The sequence below is a fragment of the Lonchura striata genome, chromosome 1A, assembly GCF_050655825.1.
Source record: "Lonchura striata isolate lonStrDom1 chromosome 1A, ASM5065582v1, whole genome shotgun sequence".
Classification (NCBI taxonomy): domain Eukaryota; kingdom Metazoa; phylum Chordata; class Aves; order Passeriformes; family Estrildidae; genus Lonchura; species Lonchura striata.
The window spans coordinates 35,017,014-35,038,687 of record NC_140741.1 but is presented as its reverse complement, the minus strand read 5'-3'; the positions used below and the strand labels follow the sequence as shown (position 1 = coordinate 35,038,687).

Sequence of the window (21,674 nt, the reverse complement as noted above, 5' to 3'; positions counted from 1 at the left end):
CCACAAAAATCAAGCACAGTTTTACAGAGAGGAGCTTATTTGGATGCCTTTGTGTATATTTAGTGTTGTAAGCCAAGTGATGTTTCTGTTTGCTTTGGCTGACTGAGGGGGAGTAAAGGGAAAAAATGTCTACTTAGAAAGAATGACCACATCTTAGCTGTGCTCAGAGAGGGCTGTCACATGGTTAGAGGAGCAGGAAATAACTTACAGTTCAGTTAAAGCAGGACTAAGCAATTCTGTGGTTTCAAATCTGAGCCTGTAGAGCTGCTGTATACAGCTTCTCAATCTAGCAGCTTAAAAACTGGAGAGTCCGGTCCTGCCTGGAGAACCAGCAGTGAAGGGTGGAGCAGTGCAAAAAGTCTGAGGAATACCATACTCCTGTTTTTGTGCACCCTTCTCATCTACATTAGAAGTTCTCTTCCCTACAACAACATTAACAACTGTTTTGGCCAATGAAGACAAATATATGTGAGAAATGTGTAATGGCCAGGTCTCAGGCTCAAGTGCACTCCTTGTCTGCAGCAGCAAAAGCTGCCTGGCATAGCCACTGCCTCCCCTGCTCATGACTTTCCTTGTGCAGTGCTCTGCTGAACTACAACGATGCTATGTGTATCCCAGCACTGCATATGGGTAGGACTATACATCTGATGAAACAAATCAGATCCCTCCTTGATCATCCTTAAGAACAAAGGTGTCGAGCAACTGAGGAGGGGGAATAAGGGAGTGGAGGGGAGAATGGTGGGGAAGAGAGTCAGTCCCACCTGGAGATCTTTGCACAGATTATGGATGCAGGAGCTGAAGGAAAAAAGGAAAATCCTGGAAGCACTTGAGGTGCAAGAGGAAAACAGGAAAGGAGGAAACTCTGTTACTGCGACAGGACAGAAAACTTATCAAAAACATAAAAAGAGCATGTCTGTTAAGAGGACAAGGAGAACATGATGAAAGCAGAGACACGAGATTTGGAGGGCAGAGGTCACTATGTAGGACTTAAAGGTACATCAGCAGGATGGGGCTTACAAAAGAAATAGTGGTTAAATTAATTCCTAAAATAGAAAATTATTTTAAAGTCAACAAATTACTGCTTCTGTTACAAAATGTACTAGGGAGGTTGTAAAAAAATTTCTTACTTTTCTTTATCCACAACACAGAAAAGTATTGATACAAGAAATTAATACTAATTTCTTATCCACAAATCACACACAGGGAAATTGGCTGTCACCTTGAAAGGGGAGAAAACATTTAAAATTTACTGCCAAATTTCCACTTCCAAATATTCTTGTTCTTCAGCCTAGACAGCAAGACAAGTACTATGGCTCATTACTTAATCTCAGCAAGTGTTGGCTAACTTTTGGGAAAGCCATTATCATCAGTAATACTTGAAGTAAATGCATTTTTTTAAAGTATTTGCAATCCTAGAGGCAAGAGTTATCTTTGTATAATTGAGAGTTCAAATAATGAAAAACCATTTTCTAAGCTGTTCAAAAAGGCAAAAATCACACTTTCTTTTGCTAGGTTGGTGTTTCTCAAATTGCAGTACCTTCATATACAAAATATGCTTATATGGGAGCATATCTGTGCTTACTAAATACACCACCCTGATGCATAGTGGCTAATGAACAAAGGGAGATAAAGGCAAAAGAACACATTTGCATTGAAGGTAAAGGAGACGAATGCAGGGAAATTCTGAATTACACAAAGTTCTGCAGGGGAAAATGATATATGGAACTTACAGAAATGGAAACACAACCTTAGTGTGATCTTTCAGCTTTAAACTAGACACACTGGAGAACTGAAAAACATATTAACATTGTTTCTCAGAAAAACCTAAAAAGAAAATGCTGCCTTAAGAGTGAGGGTTTTAAGGACAGCTAAATAAACAGTAGAAGGAAAACAGCCTCACCAAGGTGGGGATGCATGTATGAAAGCAAGTGCCTGAAGTGAGAAGCAATCTGCAAATGTGTTGTGGAGCTCTGCAGCAACAGTTTCTCTGCCAACAATGATCATCTCCATGGAACATTATGTCTACAGGAATTGAGTAATTCATTTAATGAACTTATTCCAGAATCATATATTCTTAACACAGACATTCTAATTTGTGATATCTAAAGTGTCATTTACTGCACAAAGAGGTGTCAGCAAAACCGTCTACCTTTAAGTCAAAAGTGTCTGAGAAAACACTACTAAATTTTAGCAATTAAGCAACTGAGCAGCTTTCTAAGAAAGTGTCCCTATGATTGTTTGAACTGCATCTTTTCTTTTTCTATTTGGATCTTTGAGAACACTGCTCCTGTCATGTGATAATCACAGTACACTTCAGGATCTTCAAATTTGAAGGTAACTGTACACCAACTGTTCCCATTTTGTTGGATATCCAAGCATCAACAACATGTCTGGAAACCACAAAAAATAGCATGGCAGTGTACCCAAGCAAATACCCTGAGAAACTAAACTATCTTGTACAGCACCTGAGTCATATCCCAGTAGAGTGGGCTGTTTAAAACCACCCATGAAGGTACACTTCTAGTTCTGCTAAATCCACTCTGCAAGATTTACTGTTACAAGGAAAACAAACTAGCCAATAAAAAAAATCCCTCTGTGCTAAGTAACACAATGTCAGCCTTTCCTTAAGAAACTGTACCCTAACCTACCAATAAACAGCTCTGTCTAGTGCCTGTGACACATTTTCATTACTTCCTGTATTTTATTATCTAGGTATTAGGTAATGAAACTGTAAGTCTCCTGTATACTAAGTTTTATTTCTGTACTACAAAGATTCCTCAAGAGACAAGCCTTTGAAACACACTCACTGGAGGAGAGGACACTATAAATCTTACCACACAGCTTCAAGCCAACAGCAAATTGAGCATTTAGAGCTCTACAAACTCCATGCACAGACAGTTCTGCCTATAAAAAGTCAGTGATGGGATTGGGCCTTTTTTCATGTTGGTTGATGAACTAGTGCAAAGTTCCCAGGTGGCACTCACTCATCACATACAAATATGTTCAATGTTTCCTTCACTCCATCCGTTCCAGCATTAAGCTAGCAATTGCCAGGGGCAATTGCTGCAACTGCTGGCACCTGCAGCCACTATCAATGAAAGCAGTAGGTGAGTTCTTAATACTGGCACAAAGTAGGGCAATAAGAGTAATAGGAAGTTCTAAAGAAAAAACAGGTAAGTTTTTTCAGGCAGAAGTACCAGAACTCTTTTAAAAAAAGAAATTCAAGATCTAAAACTAGAGGATTCCCCATTTTCATGTTTTTGCCCGAAACTGCATGTTCTTACAAGATGGATCTTGCACTCTTCACTTGAGACAAATTCAGCTAGTACTAAATCTTTCAGAACCCCAGAAGAAACAAGCAGAGAAAAACATTCTAGTGATAAAAATTTCAAAGCAGTATTTACAAGTTGATAATGCCAAGAAATCACGTCAATTTTCCATTAAAGGAAGAACAAAGTAGTCTTTACATTTAAAAATATTCATGAAATAGCAAACTCAATCCCTGTCTTCTAACAAGAACCTACCTCTTCCTTGGGTGTTCTCCTAAGCAAGGGCTATCTGGACATCTTTGTGAAAAACTTGCAGACAAAATTTGACTCTTCATCTGAATCCTACATTAAAACTTCGCCCTCTTCTAAATTCCTTAATATGATTCTTAGCTGTGAAAAAACAGTAAGTTACAACACCACAGCTTGTGACTACAAATTGTTTTCATCCTGTTGTGTATGTATACCATAGGATTCCAGCGCACTTATCAGGAGCATGAGTGGCATACTTGACCATCTGATTAACCACAGAGATGCTGAGAGACTTTTGGCACTTGCCTGCCTCCAATACAGATAAAATATATCTGCAAAGATGCTCAGAAGAGCTTAATGCTGAAGCCTTAACAGAGTGAGGTACAGGTTCCAGGTGTGTCAAAGTAGATCACCCTTCATTCAGCAATACATAATGCTTCACAACAGACACATAGTGACTGAAACTTGTAGCAGGACTCACTGCTCTTATCAAGACAATTTGTCTAGCACATGAGGTACAAGAACAGCCAGGAGAGATATAACCACTACAGGCAATGAAGATAAAAACTTCTGTTAGCTGAGTTTCTATCTTAAAGTCAGTTGAGTAAGAGATTTTGGAGGTTTATTGACAATTATGGGATTTTAACAACTAAACGTCTGTCTTTTTCTCCTTTACCATACCCCACACTTTCTGAATTGATGCTTTGTCCCAAATACATACAGCTACAAGATGCTGTGCCTTCCAGACTGCTCCCAAGCAGCCTCAAAACATTTCTCATCCATGGGTAAATAAGCTAAGGCCATGAACTGTGCTGTAAAGACATAACTAGCAAGCTGTGAGGAAAATGAGCATGAGAAACACACTATGATAAGGACAATGGTTGTACCACTTGCTCTACAGAGTCTGATATCATCCATTACTGTGAAAATCAGTTTTGTAGGCACAGGTTTGCTTCAAAGGAACTGTTAAAACTCTACTGTCATTCTCTCTAGAATGGAAGATTAACACTGATAAGCTGTTCAGGGAACTCACTCCAGTGGATACTAGTGAGGTGTCTAAAGATGCTGTCTACATGCCTCTTGTAGAACAGGGCAAATCTCAAAAGAAACCCAGGAGTAATGCTCAATACTCTCCTGTTCCATAAGACCTCATTCTTTACACTTTATCTTCTCCCTCCACATCTCATTTAAAAACAAATGGAAAGATGAGATAATCACCACTGAATTAATGACTAAGTTCTCCCTACTTGTACAGAGGATAAGTCTTTTTAAAACTGCAAGATCAATGGTTTTTGGATGTACAGACTGCAGCCTAAACTCAAACTGAGGAGTCCCAACACTTCACAGACACATGAAGTTGCCCATTACTTAGACCTGTAGTCTACCTTCAAGTCCTAGCTCTTGCTGTTTTCATAAGCACAAGTAATCTTACAAGTCCTTTCCTGATAAAACATTTAATTCTTATCAATTAAGAGCTATAACTGCCATTCAAGCTTTTGTTTTATCTCAACTATTACTGCAATTTGTTCTTTGGCTCTGATATACAAATTTATTCTAGTCACATGCACTTTTAAAAGCAGCCAAAACTGTCTTTTTAGCTTACTGCTGTGTCTCTTCTCTTTCTGCATCCTTTACCAGTTCCTGTTTACCATATGAACTACGGCAAGATCTTACAAAAAACAACATATTTCTAGCCTTATTCATTACACCTTATCCAAGCGTTGAGTCGCACTTCTAAGCAGCATAAAATATCCATACTCCATTTGACCTGCTTCTAATGCTACCAAGTACATGCTTCTCACACTTTGTTTCCTAAGGCCTCTCAAAAATTATTTCTACAGAATAAACTAGTTTTTCATTATTGACATCTCTGACCAATATTAATCATGCAAATTATAAAAGTTACTTCTTTACTACAGATTATAAAATGGACACCTAGCATTTACTTTTTCTTACAAAACACATAATTATTTAAAGTAATGATTAGTAACTAACCAGAACTTCTGCAAAACTTTTAAGTTGGGCATGACCACAAAAATCATTAATATGCACAGAACTAATCTCATAGCTCCACTTAGTATAAGTATACATAAAATTTTATTTCCACATTATTATTAAAAAGTTATTGAAAACTTTTTACAGGTGGCAAATTTTACACTTTACCTAGATAACAAAGGTCACACACCTGAACGAAAATTAGTTACATGCCTAAAAAATGGGAGTCCTAAAGGGCTTTATGGTAGATACATTCTGTAAATAGTTCTATATCTGGATTCATACTTCAGCCAAATTAACTATAGCTACAGTTTTGACTATTAGCCAGTGGCTTGGTTTTGAAATCCTGATCTGTCATGGGCAAAGGTATTTTAATTGCTTATAGATTCAGATAAACATTTTACAGCTCAGCAAGTGGAGGGAAAAACAAAAGAGTAGAGAAAAAAAATCAATTACCCTCTGTATGTACACTTGCCTACTAGTGAGTTTCTCAAAGTACCAGCAGTAGTCTGCAGAATGGTATCAACCTCAGCAACACAGAGCGACAGCTCTTCACCATTTCCCCCACTCACAGGAAATTTTTCTATCAGGTATCATTACTTAAGATGCCATTGGAACTATGTCCATTTCCAAGTTCGCAGACTGTGAGTACTCAATTGAAGTTATACTACTTGATAAATTCCTTTGCTCTTCCATAGAACAAAAATCATATAGTTGAATCCTCAATGTTATTTCAAAATAGCTGCCTTGTTACCAGTCAGAAACAAAGGAAAGACTGAAATAAATCAGATTCAGAGCACCACATGCTTTCTTAACTAAGCCCTTCAGGCCTGATAGCAGCACTATGGTGCTCATTAAGAGCTCTATAAATTATTACTACAAAGAGTATCTTAAAAGCAGAATTTCATGCCTCAACTTTCGCTAGTGTTCATTGCAGTAGTAATCTAAACGAGAGGTTTAATCAAACAAAACCTAAAATTATGTCAACGTGGCTGATACACATTACATCCAGTAGATTCTCTATGCCCCACAGTGACAGAAACTCCATCTGCAGCATCAAGGCAGCCCAGATATTTAGGGTGATTGCAAGAGCAAGCATTTAGCATTCTACAGAACTTAAATTTTCCTTTCTTAAAAAACAGCACTTACAGTCTGACACTTTACTAATTAGTAATTCAAACATGGGTGTTATGAGATCAAATATCATGAACATTACAGCAAAAAGGCATTTATCAGCACAGCATGTTGAGTCAAGCTGGAAGGTCAAGAATACCATGAGTCCTCTTGGGCTCCAAGAGATACTGTGGTTTCAAGTTAGACAGCCGAGGCTGTTACCATCTCCAGGTTCTCATTCCTGCTTTGCTTAAGACAATGCCCTCCAAGGGGCAGCATATTCAATCTGTTCACTTGTTTCTGAATTTCTGGCTCATGCCACACAGTAAGCCAAAAAAGCCTGGTTAAATACCTTTAGATCTTAAATGCTCAAGTCCTCAAGATTGAGCGGAGAACCTCAACTGTACTAAAATAAGCCTATTATTAACTCAGAGAGCACAATGGGCTGGGGACAAGAGGAAACAACAGACCACAATTTTAAGAACCTCAACTGGAAAGTCATCCAATATTCAGTGTAGATCAGAAGAATGTGTAACTTCAAGCAAGCTGTAAATCCCATGACACCCAGATCCTGTGAAGATATTTACCTCTAGCCTGCTTTCAACATACTATTTATGCAGAAAAGTTGGGAGCTTAACTAGGTGAGTTTTACAGCTGAGTATAACACTTGTCAGTGTTCACCTGACAAGAAAAAAATCAAGTTATAGCAAAGCAAACTGAAAATCAATTTACACACAAATTAATGCACTATTTTTTTTATATTTAGAGAGAAGTTGATACTGTTTTTTTTTCTTTCTTAGCAAACAAGCTGAAGATATGGAATGTTTCCTGAAATTAACTGAGACATTTCCACAATTCTCTACTTTTCAAAACATATACTTTACGGTCATACCTTCTGACACATAACTCAAATTACTGTGACAGCATCTTATCTAACCCACCCCAATGTAAATATTCTCTACTTCCTGTTCCGTTGCTGCATCTTATGTTTTCCTCGCAGCAGTATGATCAACAATACTATTTCAAAGTCCAGAGTTACGTGGAATCAGTACGACTGCACGGATATCCTGCTTTAAGTCAGTTTTAAGTTCATTAAACACCCACCATAGCTTTACAGCAAGTGCCCAACAGTATTTTAAATACTGGACAAAATGCACCAGAATAGTAATTGCTTTGAAAAATACGATTTTTTTAAAAAAGGAGCTTCTTTTCCAGTGAAAGTAGTTATCTTTTGAAGTTTTCAAATAGCTCTTTAATACAGAAAAGTAGTTTTAGTACAGTTTTACACTACATGCAAGAAGGTATTCTAAAGCAAAACTTACTGATAGAGAAATGGGAAAATATGCGGGATTTGAGTACACGGACTTCTTGTTTAGGCTAAGAAAAGTACAGACTAAATCCAAAGTAGGCCTAGCACCGATACGAGTCTTCCTACAACTTCGTCCAACACTGCTTTGTTGCACCGGTGGAGCACCTGAGGTCCGTCCCAGCCTCGTCGAGCAATGGAACTTTTACGCCCCCGACCCGGCGGCCGTTCCTTTGCGGCGGGCTTCCCCTGCAGCGCTGGGTCGGCTGCAGGGCAGCGGGAGTCCCGCCGGCCCCGGCAGCTCCATTCGCCGGTGGACAGCGAGGCGCGGAAGGACGCGCTCACACCGCCGCCCGAGGCGGTCTCGGAGCCGCCTGCCTTGGAAGGGAGGCCGGGCCCGGCGCTCAGGGCCGGCAGCCCCGCCGGAGCGGGCCGGCCGAGGGGCCGCCGCCGTTCATCGCTCCCCGCCCGGCGCTGCGGGCCAGCCGAGCGGGCAGCCAGGCCTGCGAGGGCCGCCCCCCTCCCGACGCCGGGACGGAGCAGGGGAGCAGGATCAAACTTCCGCAGCCGCAACTTCCCAGCGCCCGGCCGGGCTGTCCTCACACGCCCCCGCCCGCCCCGGGCCCCGGCCCGCCGCGCCCCGGTGGGGCGGCCGAGGGTGCCCCAGTCCCCTCTCCCCCCGGCCGGACTTACCACGCATTTCTTGCCGAGGAAGCCGAAGAGGCTCTCGTTCTCCTGCGGGGTGAGCAGCAGCGAGCCCACGTTAGTGACCCGCCGCTGGGGCTGCTGCTGCGGGGCGCCGCTCATGGCCGGGGCCGGCCCGGCGCTGCCCTCGCCGCCCTGCGACCGATGGCGCCCGCGGCCCCTTCCTCCCCTTCCTCCTCCGCCGCCGCCGCCGGGGCCTCACAGCAGCCGCATCGCGGAGCCTCCCTCGCGGGGCCGGGGAAGGAGGGAGGAGAAGAGGGGCGGCGGGGAGGGTGCGGGGAGGGGGGCGGTCGGGAAAGGGGTGCCGGGCGGCGGTAGCGCCGCGCCGGAGCCGCTCCGCGCCGGGGCCGCTCCCGATCGCTCCCGCCCCTAAACTTCCAACTCCGGCCCGGCCCCGGCGGCCGCGCGATCCAACATGGCAGCGGGGGCGGGCGAGACCACGGCGCGCGGCAGCCAAGGGGGAGCCCGGCGCGCGGCCGCCGCGACCATGCGCCGTGCGGGGGGAGGGGGGGGAAGGCGTCGCCTTCCGCGCCCGCCCCCTCGGTACCTGCCGGGCGGGCGGTGCCGGCGGGGGCGGGAGGAGAGGCGTGATGGGAGCCGGGAGAAAGAACGACGAGAAGGTGACGGAAAGGAGGCGCGGTCGCTGTCCCGGGGCCGTGGGAACCGCCGGGGCGCCGTGGAGGGCAGTGCCGCTCGGGGCTCCGGGCTGGGCTCGTGGGGAGCTCGGGTCCATGGGAGAATCGCCCCGAGCTGAAGGGGCCCCACAATATCTCCTGCCCGCGGGGATGCGGGAACCGGCGTGTGCTGGAAGCCCTTCAGCTGTTAGTGGAGCCTGGTGTAATTTGTAACCCAAAGTCTTTTCTGGTTTTTTGGCAGAAAGGACGCTGCTGCCCGCGCAGGTTGCCCGGCCGGGTGTGGCTGTGCGCAGCCATTGGGGAGGCGGGCGCGGCTGTCACCCCGCCGGCCAAGCTGCCCGCCGCAGGCTGGGGCGAACAGTAGGCACTTCGCGCTCTCCAGGGGCCAGCCGTGAGGAGAAATCATGTCTACAATCAACAGCCTTTGTCAGCCACGTTTCTCTTCCCCCTGCTTCTCTCCATGTGGCAGCGGTAACCAGCTGCGGTGAAGGTTGAAGACATTTCAAAACCCAAAGACCCAAAGCAGTGCTGCTTATACTCAGCTTTCAGCTGAACAAAAGTAATGTTCTCGTTTCTCATGTGCAAAGGTGGAAAACAGATATCAAAGTGAGCAGCACCTTGCTAGTTTTCTGTGGTTTTAGGTGAAGAGTGTGTCTCATTCTCTGATCAATTAATTGTGTGGGAGGTGCTAGGTGAAAGGGGGAAGGTCCCCCACTGTAATTGCTATACATTGTACAGAAGAACTGAAGAAGTACAAGAGGAAACAAACCAGGGAAGAGAGGAGAAAAAGCTGGGAACACAAGTTTTTATATGATGCTGTGGTGACTTCGTATCTTCCTAAAGATCAGGCAGGGAGAAGATGGCAGCCCCTTCTGCTCTACTTACAGGCCCTTTTGTCTGTACTTAAGAGCTTGTAACTGTGTCTAAAAGTGTAAGGAAGGGAGAATATGGAAGAAAATCCTGATTTTACACCATAAAATAGTTTGAAATGTGTGCATATACAGGACTCCTCAATCTGCAGGCCTCTCAAAAGTGACTCTAGTCTTACTGTAAAGGAAGACCAGTAGGAACCAAGTGCTTCTAAAGCATTTATCAGCAATCCTAGATTCTTCAGTTTTACATACTTTCTGTAAAGTACACACTTTCTGTGTAAGTCTGTATGTATTTTAGTGGGAAATGCTTAAGCTATAAAATATTGGCAGTGTTTCTTTCATTGCAAATGTATGTAAAAAGGTAAAACACTTGAAAGCATTTTACAAGACAGTGTTTTGTGGGTTTTTTTGTGGGTTTTATTTTTCTGAGGTTTTTTTGTTTGTTTCTTTTATTTCATAAACTAAATAATTATTGTCTAGCTGAAGCCATTTTTGGGAAATTTACATGCCTTCCTTGCTTGTGGTGTAAATAACAAATATAGTACACTGTCAATGGGTATATGCTGGTATTGTCCTTATCTTCTAATCACTTGTATTCCTTGATTATTTTTTTCTCTCTAAAAACTTTGGATGTTCCTGTGTAGATCTTGCCATACTGCCTGGGTGTTACAACTGATGCATTTTGCTTCATACTGTTCTTTTGAGACCAGCTGGCTGGTAGTTATTCTTAAGGGCCTTTTAACCTTCAGGCTTTATTGTTAGGATTTTGTTTGTTTTTTTAATAAGGGGAGGCAGGAAAGGGAAGAAAATAGGTCTATTTTCAGTCCCTGTGTTTCATTAATTATTCAAAAGCTGTTTCTGTTTTCATATCATAGCTAAGCAGCGAGTCCTGAAGGGAAGGGGAAATACCAATATCTGTCGATACATCCATAGGATTCACTGAAAAATAGATTTTTACCTTTAATATATATGTTTGCAGTAATTACAGCAAAAAACTGCTATTTCTGCATAAAATATCCAATTTGAAGCAAAGTTCTCTCAAAGAAAGCCACCGAATAGGGTTACCTGTCTGTGTTTTGAAGATGTAGGAGTGCTCGTGCTGACTTAGGGCAATTGCTGTTTATTGGAGGCTATCCTCTGGATTTTTCACTGTGCTACTTAGGGTCCAAATTGTGTTACCTATTGCTGATGTCTATGAGCTTCTTGGGAAGCTTCTCTTCTTTCATATTTTTTCATTTCAGGATACCAGTTCATAGCACCAAGGTACTGAAATCCATTTGAAATTGCATAATGTGTGTCAATATAAGTGTCTTGATTTCAAAGATCTGTATTATAAATATGTTATTTAATAAATAGATTTTATTATCCTTGTCAGAGTTACCTTTGACAGAAAATTGAATTTTGTCTTTAAATGTGAACCTCTACTGTAATAGTTCATACTTTGAGTTTCACAGTTTAAATATTCACACGATTTCAGAAGTAACATTCTACAATTTAAGATGGAGTAAGAATGTGAGGAAAACTTGCTACCTAAAGTTAATTTTTCTAGTACTATGAATCATACATTGAAGATTTTATTAATGACTGAACTATATAAGTGAAAAAAAAATTGTTTTCCAAGTATTTATTTTTTAGTAGAATCACTGCATTTCCCAAGTCTTGATCTTGTCACAGTAATGGTTTTAGGTCATGGTTTGGTTTTCTGGTTTTCCATAAAATAAAGAGACAGTTAATTACACCAAAGAACAAGCAAGGGTAACAGAGAATATGCCTTTCCATGGGAAAAAAAAAAAAATTCCTGCCATCTCTTCCATCTCATGTTATTTGCAGTGACAAGTAGGATGGTCTGGGAAAAGTGCAAACCTTGCTGCAGCAACCACAAGAGCAGGGCTGGGGGAGATCAGGAGTGAGAACATAGGATTACTGTGACCATGCAGGAGGGGTATGTCAATAGGGTAGCCTGGGAATGGACAAAAGTGAAGCAAGCTGCCTTTCCCTCAATACCCTTTTTGGTTGGGCCTGTAGAAAACACCAGTCTCCTCACTGCAAAACAGCTTCTGGTAACTGAAAATGAGGAACTGTCTTTGTGATTGGAAGTGCGTTTGCAGCTGTGAAGACACGAGTTCTCTTCTTCGGGTAAATAATATTTTTCTTAACGTAGACCCCATTGAAGAGGATTGGGTTTGCACTGTTGTTAAATAAATGTCAAATAACATATTAGTTATTTTACTGATAATGGCCTCATTCATTTCTGCTCTTTGTGTTCTGAGCCTTTGAAGTTGAGGAATTGCAGCCCTGGGAAGTACCCCCTACAGGTAACTGAATCATCTATTAAGTTAGGGTTCATTTCAAATTCAGTCACTGTATTTCCTTTCTCAAAAATTTTGCATTATCTGTTTCAGATGAGGAATAGTCTGGAACTCCTATGGTGTTTTATTTTCTCTATATTGAATTTGTATGCTGTAGATGTCAATAACAGAACGACAATTTAGCAATAAAAGTTGCCAAAGATGATGGTTAAGTTTTATTAATTGGTCAGTAAAGCCTCTGCTGATTCCATGTGGATGTGGAAGTGTGTCAGTAGGAAGCAGCTTCCCCCTTGGTGGGCAGGCTGTGCAGCAGAGTGTCCTTGCCGCAAGAGTGAGCAGGCTGCAGCCTGAGAACCAGTGCTGTGGTACAATAAGTTCTTTCATTTCTTGCACGAATTCTGCCTTAGGTGCCAGCTAGAACTTTTCCTGTAGTGCCCATTGTGTATGTCATTTGTTTTTTTTCTTGCCCTCATTTTTGACATCAGACTACTTACTTAAATAAAAGTAATTTGTGCCCTTCCAGTTTACTCAATAAAGGATAAGATTGGTTTTGCTTTGGACATAGAATTGTACTTTCGAATTATGAGGATATCTAGCTCTTTTCAGGAGCTCCTCAGCAATTCCTTTGTGGCCTGAAACATCAGATTATATTGCTCTCTTTTTCAAAACTGTGAGGAAGATGGACCAAAAACATACTGGAATTTGAGATGTCTCCCTCTCCTCTTACTTATTGATCATTGCCTGCAGCAACTATGCAACACTTCTATAGCTGCTCTGCAAATTAGAGGAAAACATTTTTTTTCCCCAGCTCAGGTAGCATCTAACCTTGCATTAGAGCTCATCTTCAAAACTGTATGGCACAGTTTTTTAAAACACTCTTTATTCTCTTTTCTTGGTTTATAACTCAGTAAAGGTATGACTTCTTGAATTTTACACTCAGCAATAACCATGAGTGGAGTAAATAAGTTACTCTTGTTTTATTTGCAGGTATTAAAGGGAATATTTATTCCTTCCTGTAAGCTTCCTGACAATTTTTGAATTCAATGAATAAAATCCCCCTTCAGCCATTAGTCAGCCACCATGGAGCTCAAGAACTTCACCAGTTAAAAGAAGCAAAAGAGAAACATGTTCTTTCCTTACTGTGATCTGCAAATCTGTTGTTAGAGCACATTTCCTTAACAACAAAAATCTTGCTCTGGCTTTGAAACGTCAGTTCTTATTTGCAGCGTGACTGACCTCCCACCCTGATCAGCATGGTTCTGACCAGGAAGCCTCATCTTTACTGAGAGGAGGGAAGCACAGTCAAGTGCATTCAAAATACACCCTTTTTACAGTAAGTGCTAAGAACAAAGTACATACTTGCCCTCTAAAATCTGCCTTGAGGTCCATAGTTTCCTCCCAACAGGTCAATGAGCAACTGGCAAATATGTAATGCAAATTAGCAACAATTGCCTTTTGGATCCTTTTGATGGATGAATTAATAACTTTTACATAGTGTTTATTTCTTTTTTTTTTTTTAATTTTTTTTTCTTTAATTCTCTATCTGGCACAAATTAACCTTAACAGATTGGCATGAGCTACACCTTTATTCTTCATTGAGGCTGTGCTGGTCTCACACCAGCAGACCTTTATTGCAGCCCTGTGGTGTCAGGGCTGGCCATGTCCTGGCAGTCCAGCTCTGCTGCTGCTCTCCAGGAGGCCAAAGACTGAGACCCTGTCAAAGGGTAGATTGGGGTCCAGACCTGGGGCTTCTCTGTTGCATCACTTCTTTAACTGTTTTCCTTCTGTATGGGTTTTGCCAGCTGATGCAAATATTTAGGAGGGAGGAGGAAAAGACTGAGCAGTCTTTATGCACCAGTGTTCTTGCAGGTGTATGGCTCCACCTCATAAAGCAAGATTGAAATCATGCATATCTTGCTCAGCCTGATTTTTGTGTTTGGGGAGGTCACTTATATAAAAGCTGCAGGCCAACTAGAGCAACTGGTACAGTGAATGATACTGTTTCTATAAGCAAAAGAGAATATAGTTTATAAATCTAAAAGCTTAACAAATATATGCTGTAGGAGTTTTAACATATATAAACAAAACAAAATTGAACATGCTTCAAATTGACTTGAGAAGATGGATGAAAAGTGTTAATTTAAATTTTTTTTTCAAAACAATTATGTTGCTTAGTGCATATGACCCATAAATAAGAAAATCTTTAGTCTGTGCAGTTGCCTCACCTCTGAGATAACTAAGTCTAAAAGTACTTCTTTGTTTTTGATTGTATTCTAGTAAATAAAAATAGTTAAATTTCCTTAAGACCTTAGGAATATCTGGAATTTAGCACAGACAGACAAGTTATTTTAATTGGTACATTCCTGGCTACTCTATTATGATTTTCAATTAAGGACTCTTCCCATGGTATGTTAGGATGGCATATACAAATTATGTCAGTGCTTTATATGGATATCTACTTTGCTCATGCTCACCAACTCTACCTGAAGGAGGAGTTGTCCATTAAGAACATACCTACCTGACTTTATAACTAAAATGCTGGTATATGTGTAGCATAGCATTGCTTGAAACCCTGTATATTTTTGGTGCCCAACTGCCTTTTAAGCACATATGAGAACCCAGTGGCTGATCTGGGGAGAAACAAACTTGGAGAACATTCACATCAGTCCCCCTCCTAAAATGAACCAGCCTTTAATAAATACTGATTCTGTACACTACAGACTGAAGTAATGAAATTTAGTTCAGTTTCTATACTTTGTGACAAATTTTGGAAGATGTGTAACTTCTTTATGTGTAGATTTTATAGTTCTTCAAGCCTATCATTAGAAGGGTTAAAATTATATATATATATATATATATATATATGTATGTATGTATGTATGTATGTATGATAGCTTTAGACCTACCATTTTGAAATGTAGATTTTGTTTTGTAGTGTTTGCTGCAACAGCATAACATGTAATGCTGACCTGTTTTGTCAGGTTAGCTTTCTTGACCTTGAATTTTCTTGTGTCTATTTAAAAAATGAAACCCAGCATTTTTATTTAATGTACTGTCACAATAATAAAAGTACAACGAGTTGCTGTTCAATAACTAGAAACCTACAGCACAGCTAATAAGGGTTTCTGAGAACACACTTGCTACTGCTATAGCAGCTCTTTCACAGAGGTCGTGGCGGGGAGCCAGAGGAGGTTGGTAGACAGCTAGGCAACCAGAAAAGAACAAGTTTGTCAGCATGTACAGCTGATTAACATGAGGATAATTTTCCATAAGCATAGCCTGCAGTGTTTGCTTAAGGTGGGGGGGTTTAATTTTTCACTAAACTTCCTAAAAGCTAAGCCATTTTTAACTGTGGTAGAAAGTAATTTGTTCAATTCAAGTGGAATAAGGTTCCATAAGATTTTTATGCTATTTTACTCTGCCTACACATTGCAGTAGGCTGAGGTATACTTAATGTATAGGCAATATAAGGTTATTCCCATGAAGACACATTATGACAGTTATTTTTGATAGGTGGTTTTATTTCTACTAGTTAGAGTGATCAGAACAAGAAAACATGAGAAACATTTAGTGACAGAAGAGGTAGCCTTTGGTTATTATGTTCTCCTGCTTCTGAATGTCATCTAGATTGAAAACATGTAATAGGAAATAAATTACCTTGCATTTCTAGGCTGCTTATTGTTATAAATCACAGAATCATAAGGTTGGAAGAGACCTTCAAGATCATTGAGTCCAACCCAACCCTAACACCTCAACTAGACCATGGCATCCAGTGCCACATCTGGTCTTTTTTTAAACACATCCAGGGATGGTGACTCCACCATCTCCCTGGGCAGACTATTCTAGCACTTTATCACCCTTTCTGTAAAAAACGTCTTCCTAATATCCAACCTGTAGTTCCCTTGGCACAGCTTAAGCCTGTGTCCTCTTGTTCTGTCAGTTGTTATGTAAGTCTGTGGGAATATGAATGGTCTTCTAAGTTTTATGGTGTTCTGTAACCTAGAATCTCTGTTCAAGTATAACTTAATCATAGTTTCAATCTCCAAAGCAGGTTTAAGGGTATTCCACTGCTACACTGAATCTGTGCTTCTCTTTTCTCTGGCTGTCTCCATGGGCAAGGTCAAAGCTGAAAAGAGAATATTCCCCAGGCCTGTGTCATGCAGAGACTTCCTTCACACTGAGGTAACCCAGTGTTTGCCTAAGGAATGGTAAAAAGCAGATGGACTGAAATAAATGCACCAACTCTACATGTTCAAAAGAAAAGACAAAAATCAATATTTATACTGTTGGTTTTTTTTAAAAAATGAAATAATAACTCACTCAGTTCTTAATATTGTTCTTGAATATACAGGATATTTGCCAAAGTCTATAACCATGTGTGGTTTATTTCAAATATGATGCAACCTGTAACCTGCATTCTGCTTAGTTTTGCAGTATGAGCTGTCTTTATCCATTATTTATTGTGCTCACATAAGAGGAGGATCAGACTATTAGACAGAAATAGCACAGTGGCTTTGCGCATGAGTTGTAGAAATGAGATGAAACTGAGTAGTAAAAAGCAGTGCTTAAGTGCCTGGATTGAGAATGACTGAAGGGGAGATCCAGGTGTGGTTGGGAGTTGCCCTGGCAATGTGGCCTTAGAAAGATGAATGCAGGTCCCTGGGGCTTCTGGTAAGACATTCCCACTAAAGCCAGGGAGGCATTAGTGCCATTGTGCAAGGCCCTAAGTACCTTATCAGGAATAATGTGTATGATTCTCTCTGTCCATTTTCCAGAAGTGAATTTACATTGGAACAGGTTCAGAGGACAGATAGCATGTCTGGGAAAATAGGAAAGAGGAGATAAGGTATCATGGCAAAAGAAAATGACAGAAGATCAAAGAAAATATATAATACATATATATACTTCCTTATCAATTAATAGGTATAATTTCTGTTGACTTGATACAATTTCTGTTCCTACATGTAATTTCTTAACAATCAACAGTGTCATTTTTCAGGTGGTGAGGGACTTCATGAGCAACAGGGAGGAAATATATATTTTTTAAAAGAAAATATGATGTTAGTTCCCAAAAACTGTTTAGAAATTAATAACAGATACATTTCTAGAGGAATATGTACATATTCCTAATTCTCAGGACAGTCTGTAATGTGCTTCCAACATAATTAAGTGGGGACAAAAAGATTTTACTGCTTTAAAGCTGGAGCTCTAGCTAAAGTGATTCTATACAGTGTTGCTCTTAACAACAAAGGACAGGACTCAATTCAGAAAATCCCTTTAGTTTTTCTATTTATCTTTGTCTTTTAGGTATCTTGCTATCTAAAGAGTAATAATAAACCCAGTCACTGCTATGGAAGGAATTTAAAATCCTTCTCTCTGAAGTTGTCTAAAACTAATAATGATTTCAGTGTCTTTTGAAGAACAGTAGCTTCCAAACAAATCTGTCAAATATTAATTTAAGTCTCTGTTTAGTCTACAGCAGTGAAATTGCTTTGAATAGAAAATACATGATAAAATATGTGTAATGGGTCTTGTCAAAAAGCTTTTTTTATTCTATTTCACATTTTCCAATAACATAAAATCTCCACTGCATTTAATAAAAAGTAATAAAACTTCTGAAGCCATAACTGATTGCTGGTTAATTTAAAGGAAAGGAAAGTTTATTACCTCTCTTTGCAGTATACTGCTCATTCTCTGAATCTAGAAGTCAGTGGTTAAATAAAGTCTCTCTGGGAGGAATTTTCCATTGTGAGTCATAAACATTGGATTGACAACCTTTATAGAAATTTAAATGCAACCCTATTAAACAATACACTTCTATGAAAGCTGAGGGATAAATTCCTTTCACTGGGAGCAGAGGCACTAAGATGCAGTATTTGAGAGAATGACCTGCAGAGAGTTTATGTAGCTATGAGAAGCCATAGGGTTGGGATCTGCCTGGCTGGAATAACTATCAGGAGGACGGGATATCTAATGGTACAGAGCCCATCAGCCAGCAGCAAGTATCTAAATGGTGCTTGCCCACAGGAATAAAGCAACAGCCACATAAATAAAAAATTGTTAGATTTTGTTAAATATCACATTAGAACTGGATATTGCTCTTGCAAATATCACTTGAAACAACTAAAATGAAAATAACTATCACAATGCTTCCTGGCCTGTGTTTTGAATGTACAAAATCTAGGAAAAAAATATGTCCTCTAAACTTATTTTGTGTTTTCATCAACTTTGTCTCCCATAACTATCAGTTTGGCTTAATTTTGAGTTTTCCCCTGTAAACTGTGGGTTACCTATAAATGAAAAATGTAAATGTGTGCAAAATTATGAAAAAATTTCAAATACCACTCCTGTCACCAAAAAAAAAAAAAAAAAAAAAAAAAAAAGCAGAGGGGAAATTACAGTTTCCCATATTTAAAACAATTGGCAAATGTAATGCCAGTCAACCCACTTTGGATGCTGAGCATATGCATGAAGAAGAAATTTGGAGAGATCCCAGATGATATTGTAATGATGTACAGGAAGAATGCTGCAAAGAGGATATGTGAAGATGTTGGACAGCTTTCTGGAACAACAGAGAAAGCACCACCAGCAGCTATTTTGGGAATGTGTAACAACCCTGTTCTGATTAAATCTGAACACTCATAAATGCCAGCGTGTGGCCACAATTTTGTGAAGCTGTCCCTGGTTGCTGGGCTGGGGTCAGGGTGAAGTTTTTGGACATAGATGCTTCTTAGTGGTGGCAATTCTCAGAGCAGTTCTCAAAGTCTACACAGCTACCTGAGCTTAAAAACCACCACTCCTAATATAATCCCTTCTGACATCAGGTCAGGCACATGGTGCTGTGCAGGTTATTTCTTGTTTTCACCCTTCTGCTATCACCACCTCTAGACTGCTTAAGATCTGCACTGGTAGTAGCTTCCTGGGAAAGGGCATTGCAAGGTGATTACAAAGTTGACACAAACCCCATGCAGCTCGGGACTGTGCTTCTCAGGGTGCAGGAGTGCCAAAAGAGAAATGCAGTGAGGCCCTGCCACTGTTCAAGAGTGCTACTATTAACATTTTCTGTCTTGTAGCAATAATTTTTGTCAACATACACTTCTACATGATACTTCTTGTTTCTTAAAGCAAATTATTGTTTACTGCTAGTGATCAGCTGCTCTAATTTTTTCTTCCCAGCTACTAATAAAACATCAAAGTTTGTGTTTTGCTGTACATATGTTTTTCTCTTGGTAAAACAGAATAGCTAAAGTTATGCCAAGCGTTTGAACAAGCAAATGAAAGAATCAACACAAGTGAGTTGTGTTTCTACACATTCTTCTGAGCCAGTAATCAGAGATTTAAAGTATTTGGAAACAAAACAATCCATTAACCAATGTAGTCCATAAAATTAGTCAGCCATAATATACTCCCTAAGATTGGCAGTAATTTCCCACCAGCCATAACCTCTCTCCCTCCAGCAAAACAGTCACTTTACAGGTCTGTATCACTCCATGGCTCATGCCAGCCCACAATCCCAAGAGCAGCACAGCCAGTTACAGCCGGTTTCATTAAAACTGCCTTGTATTGCAGAGATGGGAGCATTCGTGTATGTATGTATATATTTTATGTATCTATGTATGTATTATTTGTACATATGTAATCACAGAGGGTTTTTTTGTCCTGCACTTCTATTCCAACAAGGATGCATCCTGTCCACTTGGGTAAAGGTCAACTCTGATGAGAGAGGAACCCTCTACTTTCAACAATCTTGTAGAGCATCACTTGTCTTTGGCCTTTCCAATGCATTTTATACTGGAACTTCTGCAGCAGCAAAGCCTGTAACTGGACTTTTAATGTGACTTTCCTGTTTGGATGAGGTTTTATAGCCTGGGCCCTCAGGACAGGCAGAATTTCCAAGATGCATTTTATTAGGAAGCTTTGAATAGCTTTGCTTCTTCACATATATTTTGAAATCACTGCTGGTCATGCATGATAATTTGGATCCAAAGTCATGTGGAAAACCTCTCACTCTCAAAATCCTGATATATTTGTGAGTTTTGTAAGCAGTTGCCCTATAAATGTAAATCTCTTCCTATGGTAAACATTTACAATGAATCAAAGAGATCTGTAGTGGGGTGCATGTTGAGTTCAATAGATATATCAGACTTCAAAGGCATTGCAAACATGACTGGTTCTCCAGTGTGTAGTCCTACCTGAAGTGAGGTAGATGATATTTTTACTAAGAAAAGGTGTGGGAATTTTTCCAGACCTGAAAACAGCCATAGCTCAGTATGCAACTCTTTTGTATTCTCTTTTCAGCCACTGCTGATTCCAAATTAGTCTATGAAATATATTTTTAGTTTGTTAGAAAGAAGACATATGCCTCTCAAATTTAAATACAGACAATGTACAGAGACTTGATTATCGGTATTAAGATTTTTTTTAAATATGTGATTATTAAATGAAGAAATTTCAAATTATTCTGCTTTGTTTGTGCCATATTTTTTTCAGAATGTTAACAAAATCTTTCTCAATTGATAAATATTGATAAAGATAAATCTGGATAAATATTCTGATGGCTTGTTTTTCACAATAATATGTTTGTTTCCACTGTTTCTAGTGATCTCTCACTTTACCCCACCAAAAATACTGAAAAAGAGAAACTATAATAAGTGTTGCTCATTCTAGTACAGGCACATCAAGGGAGTGCAAAGAACATGACAATTAGCATGGCAGTCAGTATACCAATTGTTTTTTGCTGTTACAGTATACCAATGCTTTTTGCAGTTACAAACCTGGCTCCGGGTTCTCTCAGGCTTTCTCAAAATTCCGTTCAAATTGATGAGGCGAAGTTTAATGTTCAGAGAATTTTTCACTGAGCTTACGCTCTTGTCTTAATTCTGTGAGGATGGGATACCACTGGCAGGAGCAGAGATTTGAGGAAAGGCATCACGCTGTCTGGCCCAGGATAGTGCAGGAACAGTTTCTAATCTTGGTGACATTTTCTACTGAAGAAGCACAGCAGGAGATAAAAAAGGTGGGTGGAGTGGCTGGCATTTAGCTAAGCCAGACTGCTTCTAACATCAAAAGAGTTTCAGTTCAATAATTGGCCAAAGGGTCAACCAGATTCTTGCCTTGCCTAAGGCAGTATTTCCATAATGCTTTTGGTCTGTGCAATTGCTTCCATACAAATGTGGAGTGAGGGAGCCTAGGCAAATTTCTTAATTCTTAGAGGGCTTTGT

The 21,674-nt window shown here is 40.3% G+C and overlaps 1 protein-coding gene and 1 long non-coding RNA gene across 4 annotated transcripts in view; one reads left to right on the top strand and one right to left on the bottom strand.

Annotated features, from left to right (window-relative positions):
- Positions 1–9,083, bottom strand: part of WASL (WASP like actin nucleation promoting factor) — a 50,028-nt gene extending 40,945 nt beyond the window's left edge. For 2 of the 3 annotated variants that reach the window (XM_021553500.3, XM_021553501.3), the window contains exon 1: positions 8,626–9,083. In XM_021553500.3, coding sequence (XP_021409175.1) covers positions 8,626–8,739 — 114 coding nt within the window. In that variant the 5' untranslated portion in view covers positions 8,740–9,083. The remainder of the gene's footprint in view (positions 1–8,625) is intronic. The other variant, XM_085569016.1, reaches the window with a different exon arrangement.
- A 57-nt stretch (positions 9,084–9,140) lies between these two features.
- LOC110483500 (uncharacterized) lies at positions 9,141–12,658 on the top strand. Its single transcript, XR_002467584.4, has 2 exons — positions 9,141–9,257; positions 9,514–12,658. It is a non-coding gene; the product is annotated as an uncharacterized LOC110483500 (long non-coding RNA).
- The last annotated feature ends 9,016 nt before the right edge of the window (positions 12,659–21,674 follow it).